Here is a 27,125-nt window from a genome sequence, read left to right on the forward strand (position 1 = left end):
CGGCACTTTTCATTAAACAGTGCCATTCCCTGGAAAGAGGGGACATCTCTCTGTTTCGAGTGCTTTCTGGTTCCATCTGGAAACCTGGGGATGAGGGGGGTGGGTGGAGGTGGCACTGGATAACCATTCGGAGCAGGCTCTCTTCTTACATGAGACCAGCGCGGCTTCAGTAGGATGGGGGCAGAAACTGACCCGTGTGCCCTGCGGGCTGGGGTGGGGGAATTCAGGAGAGTGAGGTGGGTCCTATTCATCAAGGGGTTTGGACCCACTGCCGCATGCTTCATCCAAGGTCAGCAAACTGTCCCCCAAAAAGGTGCCCACTTTCCCAGTAAGGGAGGAGGGCGAGGGTTGAAACTGGTGCCTGGCAGACATGGAGGGCGCAGATGTAGACCATGGGTTCCTGCCTGTGCCCCCACCTGGGCGAGACCTGAGATGGGGCTGGAGGTCAGCTCTCCCCCTTCCCCGTTTTCATGGGGGCCTCCCCATGGTTTCTGCCCTTGGGTCAAGGTCACAGCCAAGGCCCCGGGCACAGAGCCTCCCCTCTTCCCGGAAGGAGGTCCGTCACTGGCTGGGGGGTGGTGGGGGCGGGGGTCCCAGGTCAGCGACAGACAGTAGGTGGGGGTCAGTACCCAGGCTGTACTGCAGCTCCCTCCGGGACAGCCCTTGAGGAGTGGCTGTGGCCCGAATGGCCCACCACCCCTGGCTGGAGCCCAGTAAGCAGGCACTTTGCTCTTTGCTGGTGGGTTTCTGTTGTTTCAGGACGAGTTGCTTGGGGACAAGAGAGCTGGTCGTGGCTGGAAGGGGAAGAGGTGCATGCAGGCTGGGGTCCCCACCTGCCAGGCTGGGCTCACCTTTCCTTCTAGAACATGACTGGATGGCCACTGTAACCATCCAGGGATGGTGCCCTGACCATTTGCCCGCTTCCTCTGTGACCCCAGCCTTCCTTTTCTGGGTGTGCCCAAGGGGGGTGCAGGGAGGGTCCCCGGGCCTGGGGAGGATGCTGCGGCAGGAGGAAGGGAAGGGGTTACCAGCCAGCCTCCCACTGGGCCTGCAGCCTCCCTTCTGGAGGGCTTTTAAAAACTGGCCGATTACCTTGTAATTGTTCCCAGCAGTGAGGAGCGAGTCCAGTGTTTGTTTTGCCTTCTGTGCTCTCCCGGCCAGCGGTAACCAAGGGCCGCTTCCCCTTGGTGACGGGGGAGCTCACTCAGGCCAGGGCCAATCCAGCCCCGGTGAGGGAGGCCTGGGGACCCGCAGGGCCCGGCCACTGGCACGGAGGGCACCCCTGCTCCCGGGGCTCCAGGGGGCTGCCTGCACTGTGCGTCTATCTCCTCTGGCCCGAGGACCAGGGCTTCTTTCCCAGGGCACTCACTCCCTGGGCACTGGCCCCAAACGCTCCGGCATATCCATCCTCCGGTAGGTATCTGGAGGACGGTGAGGCCACGGGCTGGCGGGCCATGTGGGGGTGGGCCAAGGGCAGGGTTGTGGACCTCGGCTGGGATGGGGGCCACGGCTGACCTTCAGTCTAGATTCTGGCACGACTCGGCATCCTCCGCTAGTTCTGGGAGAGACTTTTCGGGGAAGCGGAGATGTGCTGTGAAATAGCCCAGGCAGTCCTCTTGGTCCCAGGCCGGCCGAGAGGGCCAGGACCCGTCTTGGATGGACCGGACTCTGGTCAGGGTGGGGGTGGGGCTGGAGGGAGGGGTCGTCCGAAGTGAGAGGAACGTTATAGCAGGAGTGGCCACAAGAAAGCTCGATGGCTGGGCTGGCTTGGCTGGTGGGTGAATCGGGGGTATTTGGAGAACAGAGAGCTGAGTGGGGCTTGTAAGGAGCTGGAAGGTGGGGGCGTAGAGGAGAGGCAGGAGGGGGCCTGGAAGGGATGTTGCCACCACCTCTGTCTTCCCAGACCCAGAGGGACCCAGGGCTTCTAGAACATCTGGGTCAGGGAATCTGCAGCCTGGTTTATGCTCCCCCGTTCTTCTGGGTCTGGCAGAAGGATGGGGCTCTGACTTCTCTTAAACTTGTTGGCCCCTAGATTTGGTTTGTTAGGAGTCAGACGGGCTTCCTGGAGAGGGATGGACGGTCCTCCGTGTTCTTTCTGAGATGTTTCCTTCTGGCCTCCGCCTCGGGAGGACCCACCCCGCCCGGCACACAGATCACCTGTGATAGGGCCACTCGGAGGCTGTTGGCTGGGATCAGGCCTGAGACTTGGCATTTCCAATGGGCTCCCAGGTGATGCCCAGGCTGTGGGCCCCTGGGCTCCCAGGGGGTGACTAGGCGCAGCTGCCCGGGGGGTAAACCTGCCCAGGGAAGGAGTCGTCCTGCTCCGTGTGCAGGATCTCAGGCGCGTCTGGTTTTCCGTTTGGGGGCCTGGAGAGGGGGTACCGTTGGTCCGGATTGGGGCTCTCTGGGCGGGGGGCTGGGGCAGGGGGCAGGGTGCCGTCCTGCGTGCCTCTGCCCCCCTTTCACTCAGATCCCTTGCACCAGCCCAGCTGCCATGCTCTCTAACCTCAGTGATTCACTCAAGTGCCTTTCAAGGGACAGCATTGTGTTTCAAAACCGTGGGTCCTTGTGGCTGTTTTGTTGGTAGGTCTCCATGCCTCAGCAGGAAAGAGGTGCTTTTGATATGGGAATGGAAACTTGAGACGGCCTTAGAAATACTCCGTGTGTTTGGAAATACTCTGTGTTCCGCGAGAGGGGACTCGTGGTCTTCCTCCCATGAGGGGACCCCCTGCTGCCTGGCCCTGGAGGAGCCCCGGGCTGGCTGCCCCCTGGAGGGGGGGTGTGTGTGGGGGAGGGCTCCCCACACTTGGGTCTGTGGTCCATGCCCTTCCATGGCTGTGACAAGGCTGGCCTCCCTTGACACTGCGGAATGGGGGACATGTCCTCTGCTCCCCATTTTGCCTGTGAAGGGGACATGCTGCTGCTGGGGTTTTATAAAGTCCAGCTTGCAGAGGAGACATACCTTTCTGAGCATGATCTGTCTGAAATCGCTGTGCGGAGCCACCGGGGTGAGCTCTGAGATGGGCTTGCATGTCTGCAGCGTGAGGCTGACAATTTTGCTGGACACGCAGGTGCCTTCCATCTGGCTTCTTCCTCCCTCCACCCTGGTTGCCCTCCAGGACTAGCCCACTCAATGGATGTTGGACCATTTTCCCTTTTGGCCACTTCCCCCTTTCTTCCTTTTTGCGTCCTCAAAGGCGATGAGTGGACCAGACACACCCCAGATCCAAGCTGCTTCCCCAAGAACCTTTTCCAGATGTGTCTGTCCCGGCTGCCTGGCCCCAGCAAGCACAGAGGCAAGGCAGACCCACTGCCGATGCCACCACGCCCTTCCCAGAGCAGGTGGGGGAGAAGGGGGAGGCCTTGGGTTCAGCAGTTAAAAACCCGACTAGTATCCATCAGGATGTGGGTTCGGTCCCTGGCCTCACTCAGTGGGTTAAAGGATCTGGCATTGCTGTGGCTGTGGGCATAGGCCGGCAGCTGTAGCCCCGATTCAACCTCCGTGTGCCTCAGGTGCAGCCCGGAAAAGAAAAGAATAATAGTAATGATAAAATAGGTTGCATCCTTGCATTGACTCCCAAGCTGGTCTCCAGCTGCCCACAGCCTCTTCTCAACCTAGCACCCAAGAGGGTTCTATAGGGAGAGAAGTCAGACTGCATCCTTTGCCTGCACAAAGCCCTCTGCTGGTTTCTTTCTGGTCAAAGTAAAGACAAAACCCAAAGTCCTTCCTGGTGGCCCATGAGGCCTGGCGTGCCTGCCCTCTGCTCACCTCCTACCGTCTCCTTCCATAGCCTCTTCCTCCCTCTGCTCCAGCCACACCACCTCTCTGGTGTTCCCTCAACCTGCCAAGCATGCCTCCACCCCAGGACCTTGGCACGTCCTGTTCCTTTTGCCTTTGAATAGTCACATGCTTTTCTCTCCCTTCTTCCAGGTCTCTGTCCACGTATCATTACATCCCTTACCACCTTCTCCCATTGCTCGCTCTGTCCCTGCTACTTGGCTTCATTGTCCTTTGACATTTCTTACCTGGCCCTGTGTTAGATAGTCGCTCAGTCAACACCTGTCTATTGCACACCCGCTTTGTTCCAGGCACTGTTTGAGGCACGGGGGCCACCACGGTGAACACGGCAGATCAAAATCTCTGCCCCGCAGCTTGCATTGATTGTTCAATTATCTGTCCATCCCTACTAGCCTGGTGTCTGCCTACATTGTAGGTATACGTATAATGTAGATAGTAGTAGACACCTAATAAATATTTTTGGAATGAACTTCAAGCACCTTATTCGGATCTGGCTGTGCTCCAGTGGGTTAAAGGAGCCAGCATTGCCGCGAGCTACTGTGTAGGTTGCGGATGTGGCTTGGAGCTGGCGTTTCCCTGGCTGTGGCGTAGACTGGCAGCTGCAGCTCCGATTCCTCTCCTGGCCTGGGAACCTCCATATGCCGTGGGTGCGGCCCTAAACATGCAGGTGCAGCTGATGTTCAGGTGCTCATCAGCCGAATGTTGAGAGAACCCCCCCCTCAGGCTAGATCACCTCTGTAGGTGTCTCTCTTGGGGGTTTTGTTGGTTCTTAACCAGTTTCCACCTGGAAGATGCTTGCTGGCAGTGTAGACGGAACACTACCCCGCTTTCCCAAACACCAACCATGTGTCACCCACAGGTATGAGTCATTCACTTTGTTGAGGTTCTCAGGGACCAAGGAACAAAGAAAGGCTCTTGGGAAGCCCTTGCTGCCCCATCGGGGGCTGAGCAGGTGCTGGGGGGGAGAGGTGAGTAAGCCGCGAAGGCATTATTAACACCTACTGGGTACACATAGGCCTTGACCTTGGCCCTTTTGGGCAGCTCTCCGTGTTACCGTCCAGGGTTCTTGGCCTCTTTAATCAATAGAAATTGAGAAGAGGTCAGATAGGCAATTCAGGCAAGGCTTTCCTGGGGCTCCCGCTGCGACAGATTTGCCTTACTCGCTCGCTCCCCAGGGTGGGGGTCAAGCTGGTTCCTTATATGGAGCGTAGGGGTGGGTTCAGGGTCAGGCCAGAGGGATGGCTTGGGTGGTCTGCCCACCCCTTTGGTGCTATTGCGTGCAGTGGGCATGCGTAGTACCCTGCTTTTGCTCCATGCACCGCTCTGGTGTTGCTCTCGGCTGTTGAGAAGTGTCTGTTGGTTGGTTTAGTTTTTTTCTGTATCTTGTCCACAATTTGCCCCACCTGTCATGCACAGTGTTTTTAATAACTTTTAGTTTGGTTTTGGTTTGTCGTATGTCATCGCTCTAGGAGGTGTTTGTCCAGCTGCAAGCACAGCAACTAAGGGTCCCAGATCCCAGGTCCCAGCCTGTCCCATCCGTGTTTTCCATGAGCCAGTGGCCAGAGAGGATCTGTGGGTGGTGGTAGCACCTGGCATGAGCAGCTGGGGTCTCTGGGTCTCTGGGCGATGAGCCTCACGAGCATGCCGTGACTCACCCCGTTAGAACAGGTTTTCGTGTGGCAACAGGTCCCGTCCAACTGTGCATTAGCCTGGGGCCCGCCCGGCCCGGGCCACAGCCCCATGGTGTGGTGTCATGGCTGGCAGGCAGGCAGGTGGGCGGGCACAGACGTCACAGAGGGAGTGAGCAGGAGTGGCTGGGCTGGTTTCGATACCGCAAAGTACAGCCTTTGCTAATTTGGAGCGGGCCGGCGTGTTGACCTGCTCTGTGAAAAAGCAAGGACCAGGGAATTCCATCTGTCTCTCCCTTTTCACCCTGCCTTGTTCCCAGAGTGAGGAGTGTGCCCGACAAGGGAGGCGCCCTGGCCTCTGTTCTGTGCATCCTCACCCTCAGACCAGCAGTGCTTGTGCATGTGTCGGTCAGTCCCTCCCTGCACCACATCTCAGGTGCAGCTTGGAGCTGCAGGCACACCTTCCAGATTCCTCCATAGAACCCTCATCTACAGATGTGTCTCAAGGCAGCGGGGTTGCCAAACCACAGCTCTGCATTTTTTTTTTTTTTTTTAATCGGAGGAAGGACGTGGGGTGGGGTGGGGAGCAGAGAACTCAGCTCTAGAAGGCTCCTCGTTCCCCAAGGGATGCCATTAGCCATGTCCCCACGTGTAACCCTGGCTGACAGGCCTGGTTCTGCCCGCCAGGTCTCTGCAAGCTCCGGGCTTCTCTCTGCCCTGCAGCCTCTCTCCTGCCGTGCGGCTTTTGGAGAAGCACATGTTTTTCATCCATTTATATTTTTTCATTTGTTGTGAAATTCACCTAACAGTGAAGAGGACACTTTGGAGAGTTCCCATCGTGGCCCAGTGGCCACGAACCCAACTAGTATCCAGAAGGATGCTGGTTTGATCCTCTGACAAAAAACCAACCACACAAAAAGGACAGTTCAGTGGCCTATAGGGCACTGGTGATGAGCAGCCACCACGGCCATTGGGTTCCAGAACATTCTCACCAGCCACAAAAGAGGCCCTGACCTATTAGCCATCACTCTCCATCCCTTCCCCCACTCCCCTGGCCCCCGGCTACCACCAGTCTCTATGGACTTACCTATTCCGGCTGTTTCATAAACATGGGAACAGACACCATGAAACCATTTATATCTGCCTTCTTTCACCAGCGTAGAGTATTTGAGCTCCATTGTGGCAGATGTCGGTTCGTTCTTCCCGTTTAGGGCTGAGTGAGACTCCATTGTCCGTGTATTCCACAATTCATTCATCCATTCATCCCCTGATGGCCTTTTGGATTCATCCATTTATGTTTTTGCAACAACAGTACAAGCCAGGAAATCTAAAAGAAAGGGAAATGCATAAGCGTCTCACTCTAAATAGAGAAACATTATTTTGCTGGCTTCCTTTTCATCTTTTTTCCCACATGTCCTTGGAGAATTTTTTCTAGGTTTTACTCTTAGGGCGGATACGGTGTGGCCTTCCTTTCACCTGACATAGAAACATTTCTCCGAGCCTCTTGCACAGTGGTCCTTTCCGCTAGCATCTTGGACAGCGTGCCCATCTCCGTCCCCTCTGGGCCTCCTGGCCTTGTCCTCCACGGGACCAACCGATGCCAATGGGACTCTGGTGCCTGGACCCTCCGGCTCGCCTGCAAGTTCAGGATTAGTTTGTCACCACCTGTGGGCCCGCCGAGGCCCTCCCTTGTCAGGTTGTCGGCTCAGGGGTTCAGGACTTTCCAGGTGGACAGGGTTGGAGGAGGAAGGCCAGCAACATCAAAGGGGATGTCCCTTCAGGCCGTTGTGGCTTTAAAGGATCCTTAGGTCCTTTTTTCATCAACTGGCCTGCGAGGCCCAGGGATTTGTCTGTCCCTTGGCATCCTGTTGAGTTCCATGAAATCCCACCCAAGGCACGGTGATTAGGTTGCCCTAGGAGACGCACTGCCTGATTCCTTTCAGAATCCCGTCCAAGTTCATTGGCTGCGGTCCATTCAAGGTCCAGTTGACAGACCTGCTGTCCAGCTAGTTGTGCAGAAATTCCCAAATGCCTTCAGACACCGCAGTCAGTTCCAAGCTCAGGAAGCCTGGTGGTAGGCTGCTTTGGCATTGGATAGTCTTCTACTAAAAGTGGACGGTGGGGTGGGGGTTCTCAGGGCCAAGGTTTTGAGGATGATGAGAGGAGCAGTAGCCTCTCCCCAGAGTCCCTGATGCAAGAGGTCGGGGTGGGGTGGGGTGAGGGAGAGGTGCCGGCCATGCATTTGCATCTCTAACAGGTGATCTGTCTGGTCCGGGGACCCCACTTTGAGAACCACTCCTGTGACTCTTTACAAGAGAGCATTCCTGCAGCCTCTCCCACTGAAGGAATTATGTGACGTCTGCCCCTGCTCTTGACCTAAAGGCTTTCCGTTATTTCATGGGGCTTTTGAGGTTGCCCATCCACGGGCAGCTTTGCTGGCTCTGTGGTCTCACGGGACTGGGCTCCTCGGGCCATGCTTGCCGTGGCCGAGGGCTCTCCTGCCCTTGGCGTTCAAGATCCCATCCTTTTACTTTGTTTTTTAACTTTGGAAACGTTTTGGGGTTCCTGCTGTTGCACAATGGGATCCGTGGCACCTTGGGAGCCTTGGGATGAAGTTTCAATCCCTGGCCTGGCAACTGCGTCTCGGATCTGATCCCTGGCCTGGAAGCTCCATAAGCCGTGGGGTAGCCTAAAAAAAAGAAAAAGAAAAAAATTTTTAAAATTATAGTTGATTTACAGTGTTGTGCCAGTATCCCACTGTACAGCAACAAGATTCCATCCTTTTAAATGTCCTCTGATGTGAAAGGGAGATGGGAGGGGCATGTATTAGGCTCCTACTGTGTACACCCGATGCTATGTCGAGTGCTTTAGTGACACAGTTCCACGTGGAAATCGTGAACTTCCTGGCCTCCCTCCTGCTCAGTCTTCCTGGAGGGACAGGCGGCGACCCAAGGGACCCCTCTCAGAGGAGGCTTTCCCAGTTGGCACATTCTGCTGGAAGAGGCCAGAATGTCTTTGCCCCCTGGCCCTAAAGCCTGGGTGTGGTCAGATTTTATTCCCTGATGGAGGCAGGTGGCGAATGAAGTTGCTCCGGGCAGCCTCCCAGGCCTTGCAGCTCTGGAGTGAGCTGAGCAAGTGTCCTGCAGAAGGCTGGGGCCTCCAGAGAGGACCCTGGTTTTCCTGTGGAGCCTTTCCTGGGCATCCACCTCGGGGAAGGTGAACCCCACTTTTTTCAGGGCCAGAGTGAGCTCACGGGGGCCACCAGTCCATGCTGGGGGTTGGAGGCTTCCACTGTCAGCCAAGTAGGAGGAGGAGGGACCAGTGTCCCTCAGCCTTTCCCCTCGGCTGACCATGGGCTTTCCCCACGAGGTGGCCGTGGCACTGTCCCCCACCCTGCCTTCCGACCCCTTTTCTATGCGCCCCCCCCCCCGCCCCCAGCTCCCGTGTGGACCAGGCAGGCCTTGTTTGATGGACCACCAAGCCTGAGCACCATGCGGCAGAGCTGGGGGTAGGGGTGGAGCCGGTTCCACAGTCTAGACCTTATTTCTGCTGCCACTGCCGCTCCAATACACATCTGCTGCTGGCTTGAAAAAAACCTCAGAAGGTCACCATGTGTCATTGTGTGTCACTCGGGTCCCTCCAAAGAGCCAGGCTTCTCATCTGAACGAAGCCCAGGCCACTGCTTCGTTGACAACCTTGCCTCGGGTGCATCCGTGACTTTTTTCTTTCTTTCTTTCTTTTTTTTTTTTTTTGATTTTTAGTCTCTGAATGAATGTTAGTGCTATTTCCCAGGGGCAGGGCTCAACTGATTCGAGCCCTTTCTGAAAGTGCCATGAGTAATATGGGTCCTTCTGTAGGTGTTTACGGCAGGTGCATTTTTTGGTCTTTTGAGGTCAGAGGCTACAGCTCTGGACCGTGTGGGATTTTTCTCTCTGGTATCACTTGTCAGAACTTTCCAGAAAGATCCAAGCCTTTTTGTGGGTTCCAGGGGGAGACACTGATGTTTTGATCCCTGCTTGAGCTTCCCTGGGTTTCCCCAGGCACCCCCTCCCCAGTGTGCAGGCGAGATGGGGTTGGGGGTTGCAACCACGTGGGTCCTGTGCTGCGGTTGGTGGCACCTTTGCCAGGGCTCCATGGCCAGGCTTGCACAGAGCACACACGCCCTGAGCCCTCCCACCACCGAAGCGTGTTCCCCAGCCTTGGCTGGCAAAGCAAGCAACCCTAATTAGTGGGCAGAGCCGGGCAGCCACTCAGCCCGGCTGCAGGAGTTGCATTCTGATCTAATAACAGATCACGAAGGCCTGCTTCTCTTGCAAAATCCTGGGCTGCAACCACCGACGTGTGAGGCAGGGAGGCGGAGGGAGGGCACTTATTTGATCTTCAGGTGAAAGGAGGCTTTATAAATAGGTCAGCTTGTTCTACATCCTGAATTTTATTCTTCCCCGTCTTGGTTTGAAACAATGGGTTTACTGTTCTGGGGTCAGTTGGACTCGCCGAGGGGAACAGAGCTGAAAGGGGGTGAGCGTGCATCTGCCCTTCCACAGGGGCCTCCTGTGTGTCCCCTGCCCCCAACCCCTGTTCCATCCATTTGTCACTGGTCACCTTGGACGTGTCTCCAACAGAGAGTACTGCTTATTCAATAAAACTTATTTTTTTTTAACAAAACAAAATGATGATTTTTGGTAGTTCCAGTTTCAGATCAATTGATCTGCAAGTGCTTTTCTGGAAGGCGGAATTGCAGAGTCGTGGCTTTAATTGAAGGCATACCACAGAGATCCAGGCGGTTGCTGAGCCCGCGGTCGGGTCTGAACCAAGGTTGGCGTGCTTGCCTCTCTCCAGCCTCTGCCCCCAAGATCCTCCTACCCCGCCTCCTCACCTGGCCTTGGCAGAGCACAGAATCGCGTACAGCCACCAGCTCTGCATTTGCCATCTGAAGATGGAGCGGTTCTTTTTTAGTTCGGGGTCTTACGGAACCAGGATCCTGTCCAGCCTGTGCTTCTCCAATTTGCTTTTTAAAATGTAATAGCATCGCTTCCATTTCACGTTAGGTCAGCATCTCTGAGAGGCCTCCTCCTTCTCCCCGAGGCAGCTAGAGGGCTTGGTGCATTAGGCATCTTTGCCCACGTGCCCCTGTGCGGGGCTGTAGGGTTTCAGAGACAAGAGCCCTAGCAGAGGGATCGCTGCGTGTCTTACATCTGAATGGGAACTGCCACATGGCACCTGCACCCCAAGAAGCGTGTCCCATTTGGGGTCTGGGACACACACCCACACCGGTACACATAGGGCCCTTTGCCCGCATCCTCTCCAGTTTCCCTTAACCCTTGCTGACCCTGTGCATCTCGCAAGGCTCGCTGGTCCCCTGTCACTGATAGAACCCTGCCAGCATCACTCTTCTCTGTGACTTGACCTATGTGGGTATATCCAATAGGCGTTCTCCACCACGTGCCCAGGAAACTCAGATGGGAGTATGCCCGTTCCCTTCCCCTTCAGAGAGAATGGAGGTCTTAGATCATCAAAGCCTGGGGTGGCTTTCACCCGGCCCAGGTCTCAGGCCCCTAATCGGTGTGCTCTGGGGATGCTTTGGACTCTTCTGCACCCTCTGCACTTCCTCCCCCGCACATCTACCCATTCTGCATCTGGTTGCAGCCACATTTAAACGTAGACGGGGAGTTCCCGTTGTGGCTCAGCAGTAACAAACCCAGCTAGTATCCATGAGGACGCGGGTGCAATCTCTAGCCACACTTAGTGGGTTGAGGATCCAGCGTTGCCACACTTGCCTGTAGGTTGCAGGCAAGGCCCAGATCTAGCGTTGCTGTGGCTGTGGTGTCGGCTGGCAGCTGCAGCTCCAATTCTACCCCTAGCCCGGGAACTTCCATAGGCCATATAGGTGCAGCCCTGAAAAGCAAAATAAAATAAAATAAAATAAAGTGAATGAAAGATGGAGGCCAGCTGGAGAGCTTTAAGTGTCCTTGCATGGCAAAGAGGTGGCCATGTGTGGACGACAGGAACTCTTGGCCTGGACAAGGGTGCGGTCAGGCAGGCAACAGTTGCGTTACGAGGGGCCCTAGGGTCACCCCAGTGATTGACCACCTAGGAGAGGATTCCAGTGGTAGGGTGGCCCAGACACAGCACAAGGGCTGGCTCATGTCCCCTGGCTGTGCCCTGGGGTGCCCTTGTGTGGGAGTGGCCCTAAGACGCTGCAGGCACCTTTGCCTGCCCTTCCTGTCCCCATCCCCTCTCTCCAGCCCCCTCCTCCCAGGGACTCCCTCTGCTCAAGGTCACATGGTCCAGAGGCCAGAAGGGGTCCCTCCTCTTGAATGGTTCCCCACGTGGGGGCCCAGGAGAGTAGGAGCTCAGCACGAGACCCTTGTAAGTGAACCCGCTTGGCAGCCAGGATCTCAGCCAGGATCCCAGACAGCTGGCAAGCCACTGTGAGGTCACACGGTCTTTTCTGACCCCTCGTTCTGAGGCTGGACTGACCTTGTGCCACGAGGTTCCTCCCCACCTCCTTCTCAAGCTTTCCTACTGCAGTGATCCGTGTGTGGGACACTTGGTCTGTTCTTGTAAATAAAGTTTTATTGGTACTCAGCCTCGATCACTTATTTATGTGCTGACTGTGGCTGCTTTCGTGCTCCGAGGCAGAGTTGAGTCGATGCACAGACAGAGGTATCGAGCCCACAAAGCCTAGAATGTTGTTTATTACCTAACCCTTTACACAAGAGGTTTGCCAGTCCCGGTCCAGCCGCAGTAGGAGTTGGATGTGTGCACAGACTCAGACCTACTGGCCTTAAGCGCCCTTCTGCTCCCCTCCTCTCCCCCCACCCCTTCACCCCTTCCCCGCTCTGACTTGTCCTCATCCTCCCTGTTGTGGTCCTTCTCCACCCCCCCTCCCCCCCCCCCCCCCCCCCCCCCCCGTCCATGGCATGTGGAAGTTCCTGGGCCAGGGATCAAACCTGCACCACAGCAGTGACACCAGGTCCCTAACCACTTGGCCACCAGGGAACTCCCCTTCCCACCTATTTCTCTCCAAATATTCTAAATGACTGTGTTGAGAGGACTTTTCCCCACCCCTTCCTTTCCCACACGGCCCCCTGACCCCACCCCAGCTTCCTCCTCATTCTTCCCACCTGTTCCCATGAGTGGGGGTGGGTGACACAGGGGTCCCTGAAAAGATGCCTGTGAGGGGGTGAGGGAGCCCCTGTTCCACAGCAGAAAGGGGGGTGGTGAGAAGAGGGACCTGCCCGCCGAGGTACGCGGATCTGGGGCCCAGCGTTCCCACACGGGCATCTGCTGGAGGCCAGCCTCCGGGGTCCCGCAGACGGCATCTCATCCCATGGGGTCTTCCCAGCTGAGAGCGAGGCAGCTCCAGGTCAGCCGGATACCCAGGCATCCGGCCCTGAGGCAGATCCCGCCCCTCTCCGGGCTCTGCTGGTCCCCGTGCCCAGTGGCCCCAGGCTCCCAGATTTCCTGCAGCTGGTCCCTGCCCTCGTCTCCCAGCAGGCACTCTGACGTCTGCCACGGTGGGAGAGCGACGCGCCCGCTGCAGCTCGCACACTGGGCTCCTTTGTGTCCTCCTTGTCCCAGGCACCGTAGTGCTTCTTGGAACAAGGGGCCCGTGTGACGCTTCTCCAGCGGCCAGGCACCGATGGCCTCGGGCCCAGCAGCTCTGCATACTCGCTTAGTCATGTTTATTTAGCCAGGAGGCTGCCGGCTCCCTTGTCTGGTCAGTCCTAGGAGCCCGTCCCCCAAACCAGGCAGCCAAGAATCCCTTCTGCAGGCTGGTGGGGGATGGTGGCAGGGTGATGGCAGGAAGAAGCTTCTCTCTTAAGTGAGGCTTGGGAAACCGAAATAGCTTGTGACTTTCCCCTCTCCAAGGCGGATGCTGGGGACAGGAGTGGTTGGCGAGGCCAGTGCCCTGTCAGTCCCATATGGCAGCCCCCTTCTCCCTGTGACCCGATGAAGAGGCCAGACAGAGGCACTGAGACCTGCCCTCCGACCCATGGCTCTGCTCTCCCTTAAAGGAGCCAAGGGCTGGTGAGGCCAGGGCAGGACTGAGGTCCTGGAGGCAGATGCTCTCCCCAGATGGGCTCCTGGGACCCAAGGAGCCAAACATTAGCTGCTAGTTGAAGTGTGCAGCTGGGAGGACGTGGCCATCTAACCACTGGTCCAGCACTACCTGGGGGATGGGGGTGGCGGCGAGAGCTTTCGTGCCCACCTGACTCGGGCCAGCCTCGGGGACTCCTGAGGCAAGAGCTTCATGCCCACGCCGAGCTTCCCTGGTGTGAACCGGTGCTCTGTCTTCCGAGCGGCTGTGCTGCAGAAGGGGAGGAGGGGCTGGAGTTGACCTCGCATTCAGCTTCTGCTGCCTCTTAAGGATCCACCTTCCCCTCAAACAGCAGGCGGGGGGGGGGGGGGCTTCCCCACGCTTTGACCAGGGCAGGTGCCCACCGTGCCACACCGATCTCGGAACCAGGCCAGCTTGGCTTTCTGCCCTGGGAAGCTGTGATGAGATATTTCATGAGTGGCAGGCTGGGCGTCTGACACAGTTGAGTGTAACACCTACCCCCGAGGCCACCTGTCTTCATAGACTGCAGGGCAGACACCCGCCTCCTCTCTGCCAGCCTGGCTGTGGGGGTAGGAGGGAATTTCACCTGTGTCTCTGCCCCCCGCCCCCGTCAGGTGTGATGGGAGCCTGGAAGCAGGCTGCTGGTGCCCGCGGAAAGGGAACCTCGCCCTCCGGGTTAACGGCCCCTTGTGCCACACCTGCTCACCCGCCTCCTGTTTCTCTTTTCATCCCCTAGGCAGTCCCCAACACTCCACACCATGCAGGGGCCGCCTGGCGAGCTCCCTTAGGAGTGTTGTCCAGCCTGATTGGAACCCTGGAGAAGAGGCCCCGCGATTGATGAGTTTGCCCTGGACATTGGTGAACAGGTGAAACGGGAGGCCAACATGGGGCAGAAGGTCACCGGAGGAATCAAGACCGTGGACATGAGGGACCCCACATACCGGCCCTTGAAGCAGGAGCTCCAGGGTCTGGACTACTGCAAGCCCACCCGCCTGGACCTGCTGCTGGACATGCCACCTGTGTCCTACGACGTCCAGCTGCTCCACTCCTGGAACAACAATGACCGCTCGCTCAACGTCTTCGTGAAGGAGGACGACAAGCTCATCTTTCACCGGCATCCGGTGGCCCAGAGCACGGACGCCATCCGGGGCAAAGTCGGGTACACGCGCGGGCTGCACGTGTGGCAGATCACGTGGGCCATGAGGCAGCGGGGCACCCACGCCGTGGTGGGGGTGGCGACGGCAGATGCCCCCCTGCACTCTGTTGGGTACACAACGCTCGTGGGGAACAACCACGAGTCCTGGGGCTGGGACTTGGGGCGCAATCGGCTCTACCATGACGGCAAAAACCAGCCGAGCAAAACGTACCCGGCCTTTCTGGAGCCGGACGAGACCTTCATTGTCCCTGACTCCTTCCTGGTGGCCCTGGATATGGACGACGGGACCCTGAGCTTCATTGTGGATGGACAGTACATGGGAGTCGCTTTTCGGGGACTCAAGGGCAAAAAACTGTATCCTGTAGTGAGCGCTGTATGGGGCCACTGCGAGATCCGCATGCGCTACTTGAATGGACTCGACCGTAAGTGTCCTCTGTGCTGTCTGAGGTGGCAGGGTCCCTGCACGCCCCGTGTCCCCCTGGTCCTGGCTGGGCCCAGCTGAAGCTTGACAGTTGTCGAAATTTAAATGTCTTAAGTAGACAGCCCAGTATGTAGATCCTCAGAGGCGGGTCTTGCCTGCCTCTGGTTAAGTGAGGACTTTTAGCCAGAGTCTGTCAGATTACCTGGCAGCACATTGTGGATGGATGGATGGGTGGATGGATAGATGGATGATGGATGGATGAGTGGATGGATGGATGAATGGGTGGGTGGATGGATGGGTAGATGGATGGGTGGGTGGGTGGATGGATAATGAAGATGGAGAAATAAATAAGCGAATGGATGGATGGATGTGAGTGGATGGAGGCGTAAATGGAGAGTGAAAGAGTGGATGGATGGATAGATGGTTGGATTGCTGTGAGCAGATGATGGATATGAGTGGATGGAATAGTGGGTGGGTGGGTGGATGCCTGGATGGATCAGTGAGTGGATGATGAATGGATAGATGGATGGTGGGCAGACAGATGGATGTGAGTGAATGGATGGATATAAGTGGATGGAAGAGTGGGTGGATGGGTGGATGAATAAATGACTGGGTAGGTGGACGGTCCTTGGTAGATATGGCTTGTTTCTGGCTGACCTGCCTCCAGATTTGATCTGCAGTCGACCACCTTCTAGCACAGAAGCCAGCATGTTATTGAGCTGAGCTTTGTGGCCTTAGGGCTGCTAGGGCCCATCATGTAAGGGAAAGCCCATAGTCTCTTGTTCATTAGGTAGGTTTGGGGTCTGTCTTTCCTGATGCCAGAGGCTTCTGAATGGGCTCCTCTGGGACACAGTGCCCTGAGAGGGCCTCTTTGAGTCATAGTGTCAGGAGGCCTTTGGAGAGATGAACCGGGATTAGAAAGAGGCTGCGTCAGCAGCAGTGTCCACCTGTCCCCTTGGAAAAGGGAGTAGCCTTTCTCAGACCACATGTGAAAATAGCCTACATGCGGCAGCACTGCCCTGGTCTGGGAAGTGGATTGTGCTGTGGCTCTGTGGGAGCCCAGGGTTTTGGGAGACCCCAGGGTTCCAGAACTGTCTGTCCTGGGCTTGACCTCACCTTCCATGGGTCCCTTCTACCATCTCACCTTGGGAGTTCCCGTTGTGGCTCAGTAGGCTAAGAACCTGAGCAGTATCCATGAGGATGCAGGTTCCATTTCTGGCCTCACTCAGTGGGTTAAGGATCCAGCAGTGCTGCAAGCTGCAGTGTAGGTCGCAGATGCAGCTCAGATCTGGCATGCCTGTGGCTGTGGTGTAGGCCAGCAGTGGCAGCTCCAATTCGACCCATGGCCTGGGAACCTCCATGTGCCATGGGTGCGGCCTTAAAAAGAAAAAAAACAATCTCACCTTGGATGGGGGGTGGGCTGGAAAGCTTTGTCCACTCATGCACTGATGGGCTTTAAGGGGTGGGTTTGGCCTGCGGCCTCAATTTCTAACCCTCCTGCAGGCTGGGTGAGGCCCCTCGGGGGGTCAGGAGCACAGGCGTGTCTTCTGGTCTGACAGCCCCCAAATCGTCAGGTTCTCCCACTCCTCCTCTTCCCCACTTCAGTCTTGGGAAGATACCAGAAAAAAGATGCAGGGCCTTAGAGCAAACTCTTAACAGAGTTTCTCCTTAGAAGCCTCCCCTGCCCCCGTCCCCTTGCTGCCCCTCCTGGGCTTTGGTCATGACAGGGAACCCACGGCCAGGCGGGGCATCTGCCTCACCTGTGCAGCCCAGCATCCTAGGCAGTGGGGCTCCTGGCAGGGGCGGCCAGGTGTGCCTCCAGCAGGTAACACGTCTGAGGACATAACCTCAGACCTGGTCCAGGGAACCAGCAGGGCGAGTTCTGTGAGTTCCTCTCCCCAGACGACAGGGTAGAAAGTCCACAGCCACGTCTGCCCCGTGCAGGGATGGGAACCTGGGACTTGGGGTCTCAGGGGACCCTGGCCCTGCAGCCCTGCTTCCGGCGGGACCAGGGCCGCTCATGCTTGGGGAGACCAGCCATCTCAGAGGCCTGGCGATGAGGCAGCAGGCCTGACAAGTCACTCATCCACTTGCGCAGAGCGGGCATTAAACTCTCTGCCAGGAAACAGGTCCAAGGTGCTGGAGCCTGCTCCCCGTGGCGAGTCAGGGCACGCACGAGCCGAACCGTTCCCCTGCCCCGCAGGACGAGGCCTGGTGGCGGTTCTGCCAAAACAGGTGGGCGTGAGAGGCAGGTGCCCTGTCAGCTCTGCATCCCGTGGGAGGTCGGGTGCTTTCCTGATCTTTCTTGTGTGGGAAACTTCAAAGGGGTTGGGCACGAGCTCTGAGTGCGTACCCCTGAGCTGGACCCTGGGGGGCACCAGAAGTGCCCAGTGCCTTGAGCCCCCAATGCTCTTGGTCTGATGAGCACCTTCCTTCCCCACCGTCAGGCCAGGCGGCGCCAGGGCCCCCTTGGCTCCTTGACTTGACAACTCCTGGCCAGACATGAATGGGCCCTTCTCTGCGCTGCTGGCAGATGCGGATGCAGCTGGGAAGCCCTGGGAGGTGGTACAGCCTCTCTAGCCGCTGCAGGATGTTACATCTCGTGTCCTAGAAGGATCCCTCTGGCTGCTGTGTAGAAATGGATGGTGGGGGAGTTCCCTGGCGGCCTAGCGGTTAAGCATCCCGTGTTGGCCCTGCTGTGGCTTGGGTCGCTGTCAAGGAACAGGTTCAATCCCTGGCCCAGGGGCTGCTGAGTGCTGCAGGCATGGCCCCGCCCAAAAATGGACAGTGGGGCAAGAGCGGTCACCAGGAAGCCACTGAGGAGCCATGATGGCCATCCAGAGAGAGGGTGACAGGGGCTGGGGCCATGGTGGATGCCTTGGAGATGGGGAGGTGAAATCTGAGATGCTTACTCAACACAGCCTGGTGGCTCTGCCAGTCTAGGGACAGGGTCTAGGAAGGTGGTCAGCGGGGGAGTCACCCTTGGGGGGATGGAGCTGAAAGTTGGGACCCCTGGGTAAGGTCACCAAGGGAAGGAAGGGGGAAAGGGCTGAGGCCAAGCCCCAGGGGGTATCATTGATTAGCTCCGGGGAGGCGGGGGGAGAGGTGGGGTGGCCGTGGGGCTGGAGGGGAGAGCAGTGTCCTGGACACCAGTGAGGAAAGGACTTCAAGAAAGACAAAGGGATGCCAGGTCGCGTACACGTCCATCAGCTTTGGCAATGAGGCGATCCCTGGGGACCCTGATAAAGGCCGTCCGTGAGGTGGGCTCAAAAGCCTGAGCAAGTGGCTGGTGTCCAGAGGAGGGTGGTGTGGTCGTTTCCTGGGGCCACAGGAACAAATGACCGCCCACCAGGCGGCCTAGAGCAACAGAAATGTGTTCTGTCCCAGTTCAGGAGTTCAGGTGTCTGAAACCAAGGTGTGGGCAGGGCTGGTCCCTCCTGGGGGCTCTGAGCAGAGTCTGTCCCATGAGAGTCCATCGCATGCCAGCTCTCCTTGGCTTGAGACGCATCGCTCAATCTCTGCCTCTGTCATCACGTGGCCTCCTGGATCTGTCTTTTTTTTTTTTTTTTTTATGGCCATGCCATATGGAAGTTCTGGGAACAGAAATTGAATCTGAACCATAGCTACGATCCTTTAACCTGCTGCATTGGGCCTGGGATTGAACCCACACCTCCTCAGTGACCTGAGCCACTGTAATTGGATTCTTAACTCCTGTGCCACGGCAGGAACTCCGAGTCTATCCTCTTCTTTTAAAATAATTTTTTTTTTTGGTCTTTTTGCTATTTCTTGGGCCGCTCCTGTGGCATATGGAGGTTCCCAGGCTAGGGGTCTAATCCAAGCTGTAGCCACTGGCCTATGCCAGAACCACAGCAACACGGGATCCGAGCCACGTCTGCAACCTACACCACAGCTCACGGCAACTCCAGATCCTTAACCCACTGAGCAAGGCCAGGGACCGAACCCGCAACCTCATCGTTCTTAGTCGGATTTGCTAACCACTGCGCCACGACGGGAACTCCTTAAAATAAACTTTTATTTAATTTATTTATTTGTTTATTTATGTATTTATTTTGCTTTTTTAGGGCTGCACCTGTGGCACATGGAGGTTCCCAGGCCTGGGGTCCAATCAGAGTTGTAGCCGCCGACCTACACCACAGCCACAGCAATGCCAGATCCGAGCCACGTCTGCGACCTACACTACAGCTCACGGCAACACCAGATCCTTAACCCCCTGCGCAAGGCCAGGGATCGAACCCTCAACCTCATGGTTCCTAGTCAGATTCATTTCTGCTACGCCACGACAGGAACTCCTATCCTCTTAGAAGGACACCAGCCACTGGCATCAGGGTTCACTCTATTCCAGTGTGACCTCATCTTTAATTACGGTTGCCAAGACCCTGTTTCAAATACGGCCACATGTGGAGGAGGTTCCAGCTGGTCCTGAATTGGGGGGAGGGGGGATGCTTTTCCCCACAATACCTCCCCCTCCCTGTGCTACCACCTGTGAGGGAGAGAAGGCAGTGACAGAGAGAGCCCAGCACTCAGAGGGCGGAGCATCTGTTGGATGAGGTCACAGGGCGCCCGAGGCCTCTGCCCAGGGGGATCTGCTTCACTTTCCAGGACCGCTGAGGCAGGAAGAATGTCAGGGTCCACCCAGGCAGCAGGGCGTGACAGGCAGAAGCTCAGGCTGGATACATCTTCCTGGTGTCAGGCCTGGGCTGAGCTTTGCTCCTGCCGTCTCGGAGGTGGTTCAGAACCGTTGCTGCTGCCTGGGGGTGTCTGGAAAGTCTGCTCCCTGCTTCCCCACCCAGCCCCACCCCACGGGGGGCCGCCAGGTTCTGACCTCAGCAGGGAGCAGCTGTGTGCGGAGCCAGTCAGCCGGAGTCCCCAGAGGTCTGGGCGCCCTCCCCCATGCTGCGGTGGGCGTTGCATCCTCCCAGCCTGCTTCCCCCTGCCACCAGGTCGACCTCCCCTGCAGAGGTCCTGCCCCAGGGCTGGGCCCCTGGGCTGAGCTGGCTGGGACCCCAAGCAGAGGTGGTATGTCCCTGTGGGACCTCCCCCACTGTCCAGCTGGCTCAGGTCACAGGCCTCTTGTTCTCACTCCTCCTGGAGGCTTGAGATGAGGCTGAGGCCACAAGCAGAGGAGCTGCCGTGCCATCTTGCTCTTTTCTGGGCTGCAGGGGCAGAGCTGGCCATCTTAGTGAGGAGACAGGGCCCAGCATGGGCCCCAGGCCTGTCGGCCGCGCGCTCCCTGGAGATACAGGAGGGCAAGGTCCATTCGCAAGCAGCAGACTGGCTGTCGCCCTGGGGACCGTCCCTGACCAGTCCCTGACCGCTGGGTCCTCCCTGCCCCCACTGCTGTTAATGGCGCCTCCCCCTAAGGAAGCACTTCCCTGCGGTTCAGCATATTTTCCAAGTCTCCCGTTTTGGCTCCCAGATAAATTTGGTGTGGTGTGTCCTGAGAGCAGGTTCAGAGAAGGGTCAGCTCTTTTCCTGCTTTTTGACTTGGTGACCTCCTGGGGTCCTCCAGGCCGCCCTCACCGGACCCTGGCTCCTTCCTGCATCTCATTCCAGCCGGGCGCTGGGGGAGCACTTGTCTGGGAGACCTGTCACGGGGGGCTCCTTCTAGGGGAGAGAGGCCTTGCGGGGGGCGCAGGGGGTGTTCTAGACTCTCCCCGCCCCACCAAAGTCTGCTTGTAAGAGGACAGCAGGCTCTCAACGGCGGGGGGCAGGGGTGGGCAGAGAACCCGCTGCTCCCATAGTTACCTTGACCAGGGGTCGGGCATCCTTCCCAGCTGGCCAGGTCAAAGGGTCAGTGGGTTTTTGCTTTTTTATAAAAACTGCTTAATGTAAAGGGGAAAATACGCACATGGCCCAGGATCCTACCCCCCGTGACTTTCTAGAATCCGTTTCCTGGAACCGTCTCACTGCAAGCGGCTTGCAAGAGTGAGCGCGAGGCCAGTCCCGGGAGCCGTGGAGGCGACGAGTGGGAACATTGCTGAACCAGGCACTTCCTGACTTGAGACATTCAACCTTGACCTCACAGACCTGAAGTTTATTCACGTAGCCCTTGAGCAGTGCCTGGCTCTGGGGCCCCAGCGCGTCTCTTGGAAAATCGGGAGGTGGCCCTGGCCGTGTGTGTTCAGATAGGACCTCAGGTGCCCACTTTTCCTGGAGATGCGGATGGGGGGTGCGTGGCCTCGTCCAGCTCCTCAACCTTCTGCTCCCAAAAATAGCACTGGCTTCACTTCCTGATGCCTGAGCTGCACTCGGCGCCACCCCCTCTCATTCATATAAACCATGTAAATGAGCAGGCGCCTCGGCTTCCTGGAGTGTGGCTTCCTGGAGGTGGCATGGTGACCAGAGGCCTCATGTGGGCTCCAGCTGTGTAGATGGTGCTGGGTGCAGATCCTGCAGCCCACATTGAAAAGTCGTGAGGTCAGGCGAAGCCTCCTGGGTCCTGTTTGCAACTAACCAGAATCTGTGGGACCGACGTTTTCCCTGGCATGGTGCCCGCATCTGATTCTGCAGCCTCTGCTTAGTCTCTGCAATCAGACCGTGACCCCAGACATCATGGTTTTGCTTTTCTGACTAGGAACCATGAGGTTGCGGGTTTGATCCCTGCCCTCGCTCAGTGGGTTAAGGATGCAGTGTTACTGTGAACTGTGGTGTAGGTGACAGATGCAGCTCGGATCCCGCGTTGCTGTGGCTGTGGTGTGGGACAGCAGTGGCAGGTCTGATGTGACCCATAGCCTGGGAACTTCCATATGCCACAGGTGCAGGCCTAAAAAGCAAGAAAGAAAGAAAGTCAGAAAGAGAGAGAAAGGGAGAAAGAGAGAAAGAAAGTCAGAGAGAGAGAAAGAGAAAGAAAGAAGGAAAGAAAGAAAGAAAGAAAGAAAGAAAGAAAGAAAGAAAGAAAGAAAGAAAGAAAGAAAGAAAGAAAGAAAGAAAGAAAGAAAGAAAAAGAAACTTCTCCTCCCGAGAGTGTTGGTGCATTGACCTGAAACTGAGGTCAACCAAACCTTGTAGCCAAGAGCTAGTGATGGGAACTCCCCTCAGCCCTTCCTCCACAGCCAGGCAGGGCTCTCCATCACAGCCAAAGGCTCTTAATGCTTTTTCAAGTGCCTTCGGCCACTAGGGGAAAACCGGCTGCTTCTAGTGGAGGCTGAGCCTGGTCCTTGCAGGAGGCGGATGGAGGAGAGCTTCTGAGTGGGGGAGAGGAGTTGAGGTCCCCACCTTGATCGCTCAGAGGACCACTCAGTCCTCCACGGCAGGTCTGGCTGAGAGCCACTGTGCAGCATCGCTGGCCATCAGGAACTCAGCCAATGGGACTTAGGGTTGCACCAGGTCCAATGTCTCATCTTAGAGCCGGGGAAACAGACCCAGGCAGAGGGGGCGATCTGCTTCAGGTCAGGCTGCTGTGCGGGGTGGAAGTGAGGGAGACCCAGGGCTCTGCGGGTGGGCAGGTGGGAGGATCCTGGCCGGACCCTCCGGGAGTCTGGGGAATCCTTGACGGGCAAGGACGGAAGGTCTTTGAGTTCATCCTCCTGCCTCCAGGCAGGGCTCCCCTTACTCATCCTTCCACCTCCAGGAAGGGCCCCGTTTCTAAGCTTTCCATGCAAAACGTTTACCACTTCAATCCCATCTCCTGCGATTGCTCCTGGGAGTTAAGAGCCGGTGTTTGTCTTCTTTTAAAGCCTGGAATTTAGTTAATGCACTATCAAGCCTAAGATGTATTCTCTTTTTTAAAATAATAGCTTTATTAAGATATAATTCACATGCCATACTATTCACCCATGAAAGTCGGCAATTCAGTGCCCTCTAGTTTAAGCATGGCTGTGCCACCATGGCTGTAGTCCATCCAAGATCATGCTCATCACCCCTCTGTCCCTCGGTCACTGCCCATTTCCTCCAATGCCTCCAGCCATAGGATTTGCTCTTCAATACCAGAATTTTTTTTTCGTTGTGACTTTATTTCTTCTCCCTGCATTGTTTTTGTTTGTTTGTTTGTTTGGCCATCCATGGCACATGGAGTTCCCAGCCCAGGGATCAGATCTGAGCCATAGCTGTTGTGGCCTATGTCACAGCTGCAGCAATGCTGGATCCTTAACCCACTGTGCTGGACTAGGAATGGAACCTGCGACCAATGACACTGCTGATCCTATTGTGCCACAGCAGGACCTGCCCTGCATATTTTTTTAAATTGAAGTACAGTTAACTTATAATGTCATGTTAATTTAAGGTGAATAGCAAAGTGATTTAGTTATATACATATCTATGTATTTTCCAGATTCTTTTCCATGATAGGTTATTACAAGATATTGAATATAGTTACCTGTGCTAGACAGTAGGGCTTTGTTGTTTATGTATTTTATATATAGTAGTGTTATACCTGAATTTTTAAATGATATTTTTAATATTCTGAGACACCTTGGTAAATGCTAAAAAAACTTTGGCCTAGTTTCTATTGGTAGGATGGGATCTCAAGGGAAATGCTGGGGTTTTTCTCAGTTTTTTTGCCTGACTTTTATTTTGCTCACGAAGGAGACCACGGATGAAGCCACACACCCGTTCGTTTCAGCTCATTGCATATCCATAACACTGTAGGGGGAATCCCAAGCTGTTCAGGTGTGCTCACCTGTACGTGGCTTCTGGGATGAGAGCAAGGAGGAGCCAGCCCTGGGGAGTCGGGGTGAGCAGGGCCCGCTGTGCCCCCCTGGGCCTTGGAGGGCATGACTTCCTGGCTTCTGCAGGAGCTGAGAAGTTATCTGAGATGCAAACTGCACAGAGCCTCTCTTGCAGGAAGCCAGGCTCTGGGAACACCAGGACAGAGGTGCCTGAGGCACCTGGATGTGGTTCCCAACCTGTAACCCTGCTGTTTGGTCCCCTCTACACCTCAGCACCCTTGGCTGTAACACGGATACAAGAAGAGTACCCATGAGCAGCTGGGTTAACACAGAACAATTGCCCTCCCAAAAGTCTCTGTGGGGTCTTGTCCTGGGGGTACTGGGGATAGTGCTGGGGAGAGCTGGTTCCTATGTGCCCCCCCTGGGCGGGGGGGAGCCATGCACTGAAAGCATGTTTGGTGGGTTACAGCAGGGATATCTCTAGCCTGGGTTGGAATCCTAGCTCCATCTCCTACTCACGCTGTGACCCGTGGGCAAGTTCCGTGGACTCTTATGCCTCAGTTTCCTCCTCTGTAAAATGGGGATGATGATGGTGGTATCTCCCTATGATTATTCAATCACTCATAAAAAACCACCGGGAGAGTTAAATGAGTTAGTGTTTGCAGAGGACTTACAGAGGGGCCTGGTTCACTGAGCCCGCTGTGTTTCGTGATTAATAATGCACTTAAAATGTAAAATGAGGAGCTCCGGTGTGGCTCAGCAGGTTAAGAACCCTACTAATATCCATGAGGATGCAGGTTCCATCCCTGGCTTTGCTCCGTGGGTTAAAGGATCCAGCATTGCTGCAAGCTGTGGTGTAGGTCGCAGGTGCAGCTCAGATCCGGCATTGCTGTGGCTGTGGTGTAGGCCACCGGCTGTGGCTCCAATTCGACCCCTAGCTTGGGAACCTTCATATGCTGTGGGTGTGGCCCTAAAAAGACCAAAAAGAACCACCACCACTACAAAAAGTTAACTTTAGTTATCTGTGTGTTAAAGTAGCATTGACGATGCTATTGCTGTTGTGGATACATGGTTTGTTCCAGAACCACCCAGCGCTGTACTAATTCTGTCTCCCCTCGGTTTCCTCAGCCGAGCCCCTGCCGCTGATGGATCTCTGCCGACGCTCAGTGCGCCGGGCCCTGGGGAAGGAGCGCCTGGGTGAGATCCACACGCTACCGCTGCCCGCCTCTCTCAAGGCCTACCTCCTGTACCAGTGATGCTCCACCCGGGACCGCCAGCACGACAGCCCCCTGGTGCCAACTTATTGAGCCACCACCACACCCCCTGCCTTGGCCCAGCGTCTGCTCTTCCTCTTCATCCTCCCTGGCTGCCCCACTGGACCCAGACAGCTCTGGACTCGGGCCCCTCTGTCCAAGTCCGGACACTGGCAGGAGTTCCCCGCGTGCCATCTCATCGTCCCTCCTTGGAAAAGACACAGAGAACAAACTCTGACGCCAAGCTCCCATCTGCTCTCGGGGTGGCCTGGGCTGTTCCCCCGCCTGCCGGGTCCCTCAGTGGCGGGGCTGGTGGGAGGTGCCCTGGTGCCCAGAGCGGATCCCCAGGGTGCTAGAGGTGCTTAGATGAGGGCCGGTGCCTGCCTAGCGGGGCCCAGCCACGGCGGACGAAGCTCAGGACGTCAGCACCTCACTGCAGCCATCGAGGCAGAAACCGAAATGGGACCTTTCGCAGGCACGTGAGCACGCAGCATCGGTTCCTGGCTGCGGGTGCCCCCGTATCCTGTATTTATTCTTTTACCAGTAACAAAAAAGCCATTTATTTATTCCATTTAGAAAGGACACCTGGTGTGGGTCACCCTCTCTCTGGAGTGATCTGTCGCTTCTCTTCCACCTGCCCCTCCCCAGGACGGGTGTGCCGTACCTGTCCTTTTCACTGGCTCGTGACTGTGGTGTGTTCCCACGTGGACACAAGGGTATCTGTTTTCATCCCTTGACCTACAGTTTCCAGGGGGCTCTGCTCCGAAGTCCCAGGGGGGCCCCCTCAGGGAGCATCAGCCTCATGTGCAATATGAGCATCTGGGGGGCCCATCTACACCGGAGGCGGAAGCTCCCCGGGTCTCCCCAGGCGGCCGCTTACCGCTCGGGCTTACGCATCTCTGCACATGCCTTTCTCCCTGCATGTCGTCCATGGGCGTCTGGGTGGGGGTGGGCTTTTGCTTTCCTACCTGAGATTTGCCACGTGCTTTCTCAGAAGCCCTGGCTTCCCGGGGGACAAACCACGACAAGAGCATGGGTGGGTCCCAATCCCCTGAGAGGCCAGGGGCCGGGCAGGCTGAGGGAGACCGGATCGAGGTCACGTGTCCTAAAAGCCAGTGTGGGTCTCTGCTTGGGGCCCCATCCGGGCTCTGGGCCCTAGTAGCGCGGCCCCAGGTCTTGATGGTGCCCCAGAGCCACAGGGGCAGGGTGGGGTGGGGTGGGCAGCCAGCAGGAGAGGGACACCCCCTCCGTTGCACAAGCCCCCCACGTAGCAGACCCCAGCACCTGCCGCCACAGCCACCATTTCTTCTGTCTCCAAGTCAGCTCCCCTTCTGTTCATTTCTGTACAGGTACAATAGATGACTTTATTTGTTTAAAATGTTTAATATATATGCATATATATTTGTCTGTAAGAATTATGTTTTAAACAGCTGCTGTTGGGTATCTTTTTTAAAAAAAAAAATCGTCTTCCAGTGGAGTATATTTTTTAAAGCACAAAATTGGTGCCAAGACTGGATGAGGAGTTGTAAATTACCCCCTTATTATATTTGGAGGGTTTTTTTTTTTTTTTTTTTTCCCCCGGGGAGTGGGGGGAAGCTAACCTGTAAAACTTGGAAAGATTTTCCTCACTCCTCTTTCAGGGTGGGTCAGGTTCTGATGAATGTTGCACACGAAAGGGTCTCATTTAGACGGATCTCAGCCTTAGCGCCTTGACCCAGCCGTCTTCCGCAGACGCTGGACAGATCACTGGGCTCCTGGTCATTTCGCTGCACCTCAGCCCCCCAGCTCCCTGAACCTCTGCCCCACCCTTCTTTCCCCGCAGCCCAGAACCTTGTGGCCTGTACAGTTTTGAAATTCCTAATCTATTTTATGATGGTTGATAATAGTCAGTAACCAAATAAAGGAAAGTTGATTAAAATACAAAAAACATTTTGAAGTCTCTCTTTGTGCCTTAGGGGGAGGACAGGGGGCCTGAGGGACCCCTCCTGGGTCCTTGGTTTGTAAAAGATAGTGGGGCAACCCCCCACCCCACCCCTTGGCAGAGGGCGGGATGCCAGCTGGAGCCCCAGATAGAGGAGAATGGGGGAGGGTGCCCCTAGAAACAGCCCCATCCCTTCACAAGTTCATGAGTCTGCAGCTCAGAGTAAGGAACTTGCTGACCCAGGAGAAAGGATTC

At 56.4% G+C, this 27,125-nt stretch overlaps 1 protein-coding gene across 1 annotated transcript; it reads left to right on the top strand.

The window, feature by feature from the left end:
• The first annotated feature begins 1,175 nt into the window (after positions 1 to 1,175).
• On the top strand, positions 1,176 to 26,373 carry SPSB1 (splA/ryanodine receptor domain and SOCS box containing 1). The gene is made up of 3 exons (XM_047791617.1): positions 1,176 to 1,413; positions 14,229 to 15,070; positions 24,825 to 26,373. The coding sequence occupies exons 2-3, from the start codon at positions 14,377 to 14,379 to the stop codon at positions 24,950 to 24,952; spliced, it is 822 nt and encodes a 273-aa protein (XP_047647573.1). The 5' UTR covers positions 1,176 to 1,413; positions 14,229 to 14,376; the 3' UTR covers positions 24,953 to 26,373.
• The last annotated feature ends 752 nt before the right edge of the window (positions 26,374 to 27,125 follow it).

Source organism: Phacochoerus africanus, chromosome 8 (assembly GCF_016906955.1).
Source record: "Phacochoerus africanus isolate WHEZ1 chromosome 8, ROS_Pafr_v1, whole genome shotgun sequence".
Taxonomy (NCBI): domain Eukaryota; kingdom Metazoa; phylum Chordata; class Mammalia; order Artiodactyla; family Suidae; genus Phacochoerus; species Phacochoerus africanus.

What these genes read in the sequence shown, in the direction of transcription:
- SPSB1 (XM_047791617.1), top strand. Translation starts at nt 14,377, where the DNA reads ATGGGGCAGAAGGTCACCGGAGGAATCAAGACCGTGGACATGAGGGAC. An exon ending in CTACTTGAATGGACTCGACC is followed by an intron (nt 15,071 to 24,824) that starts GTAAGTGTCCTC and finishes CGGTTTCCTCAG; the next exon opens with CCGAGCCCCTGCCGCTGATG.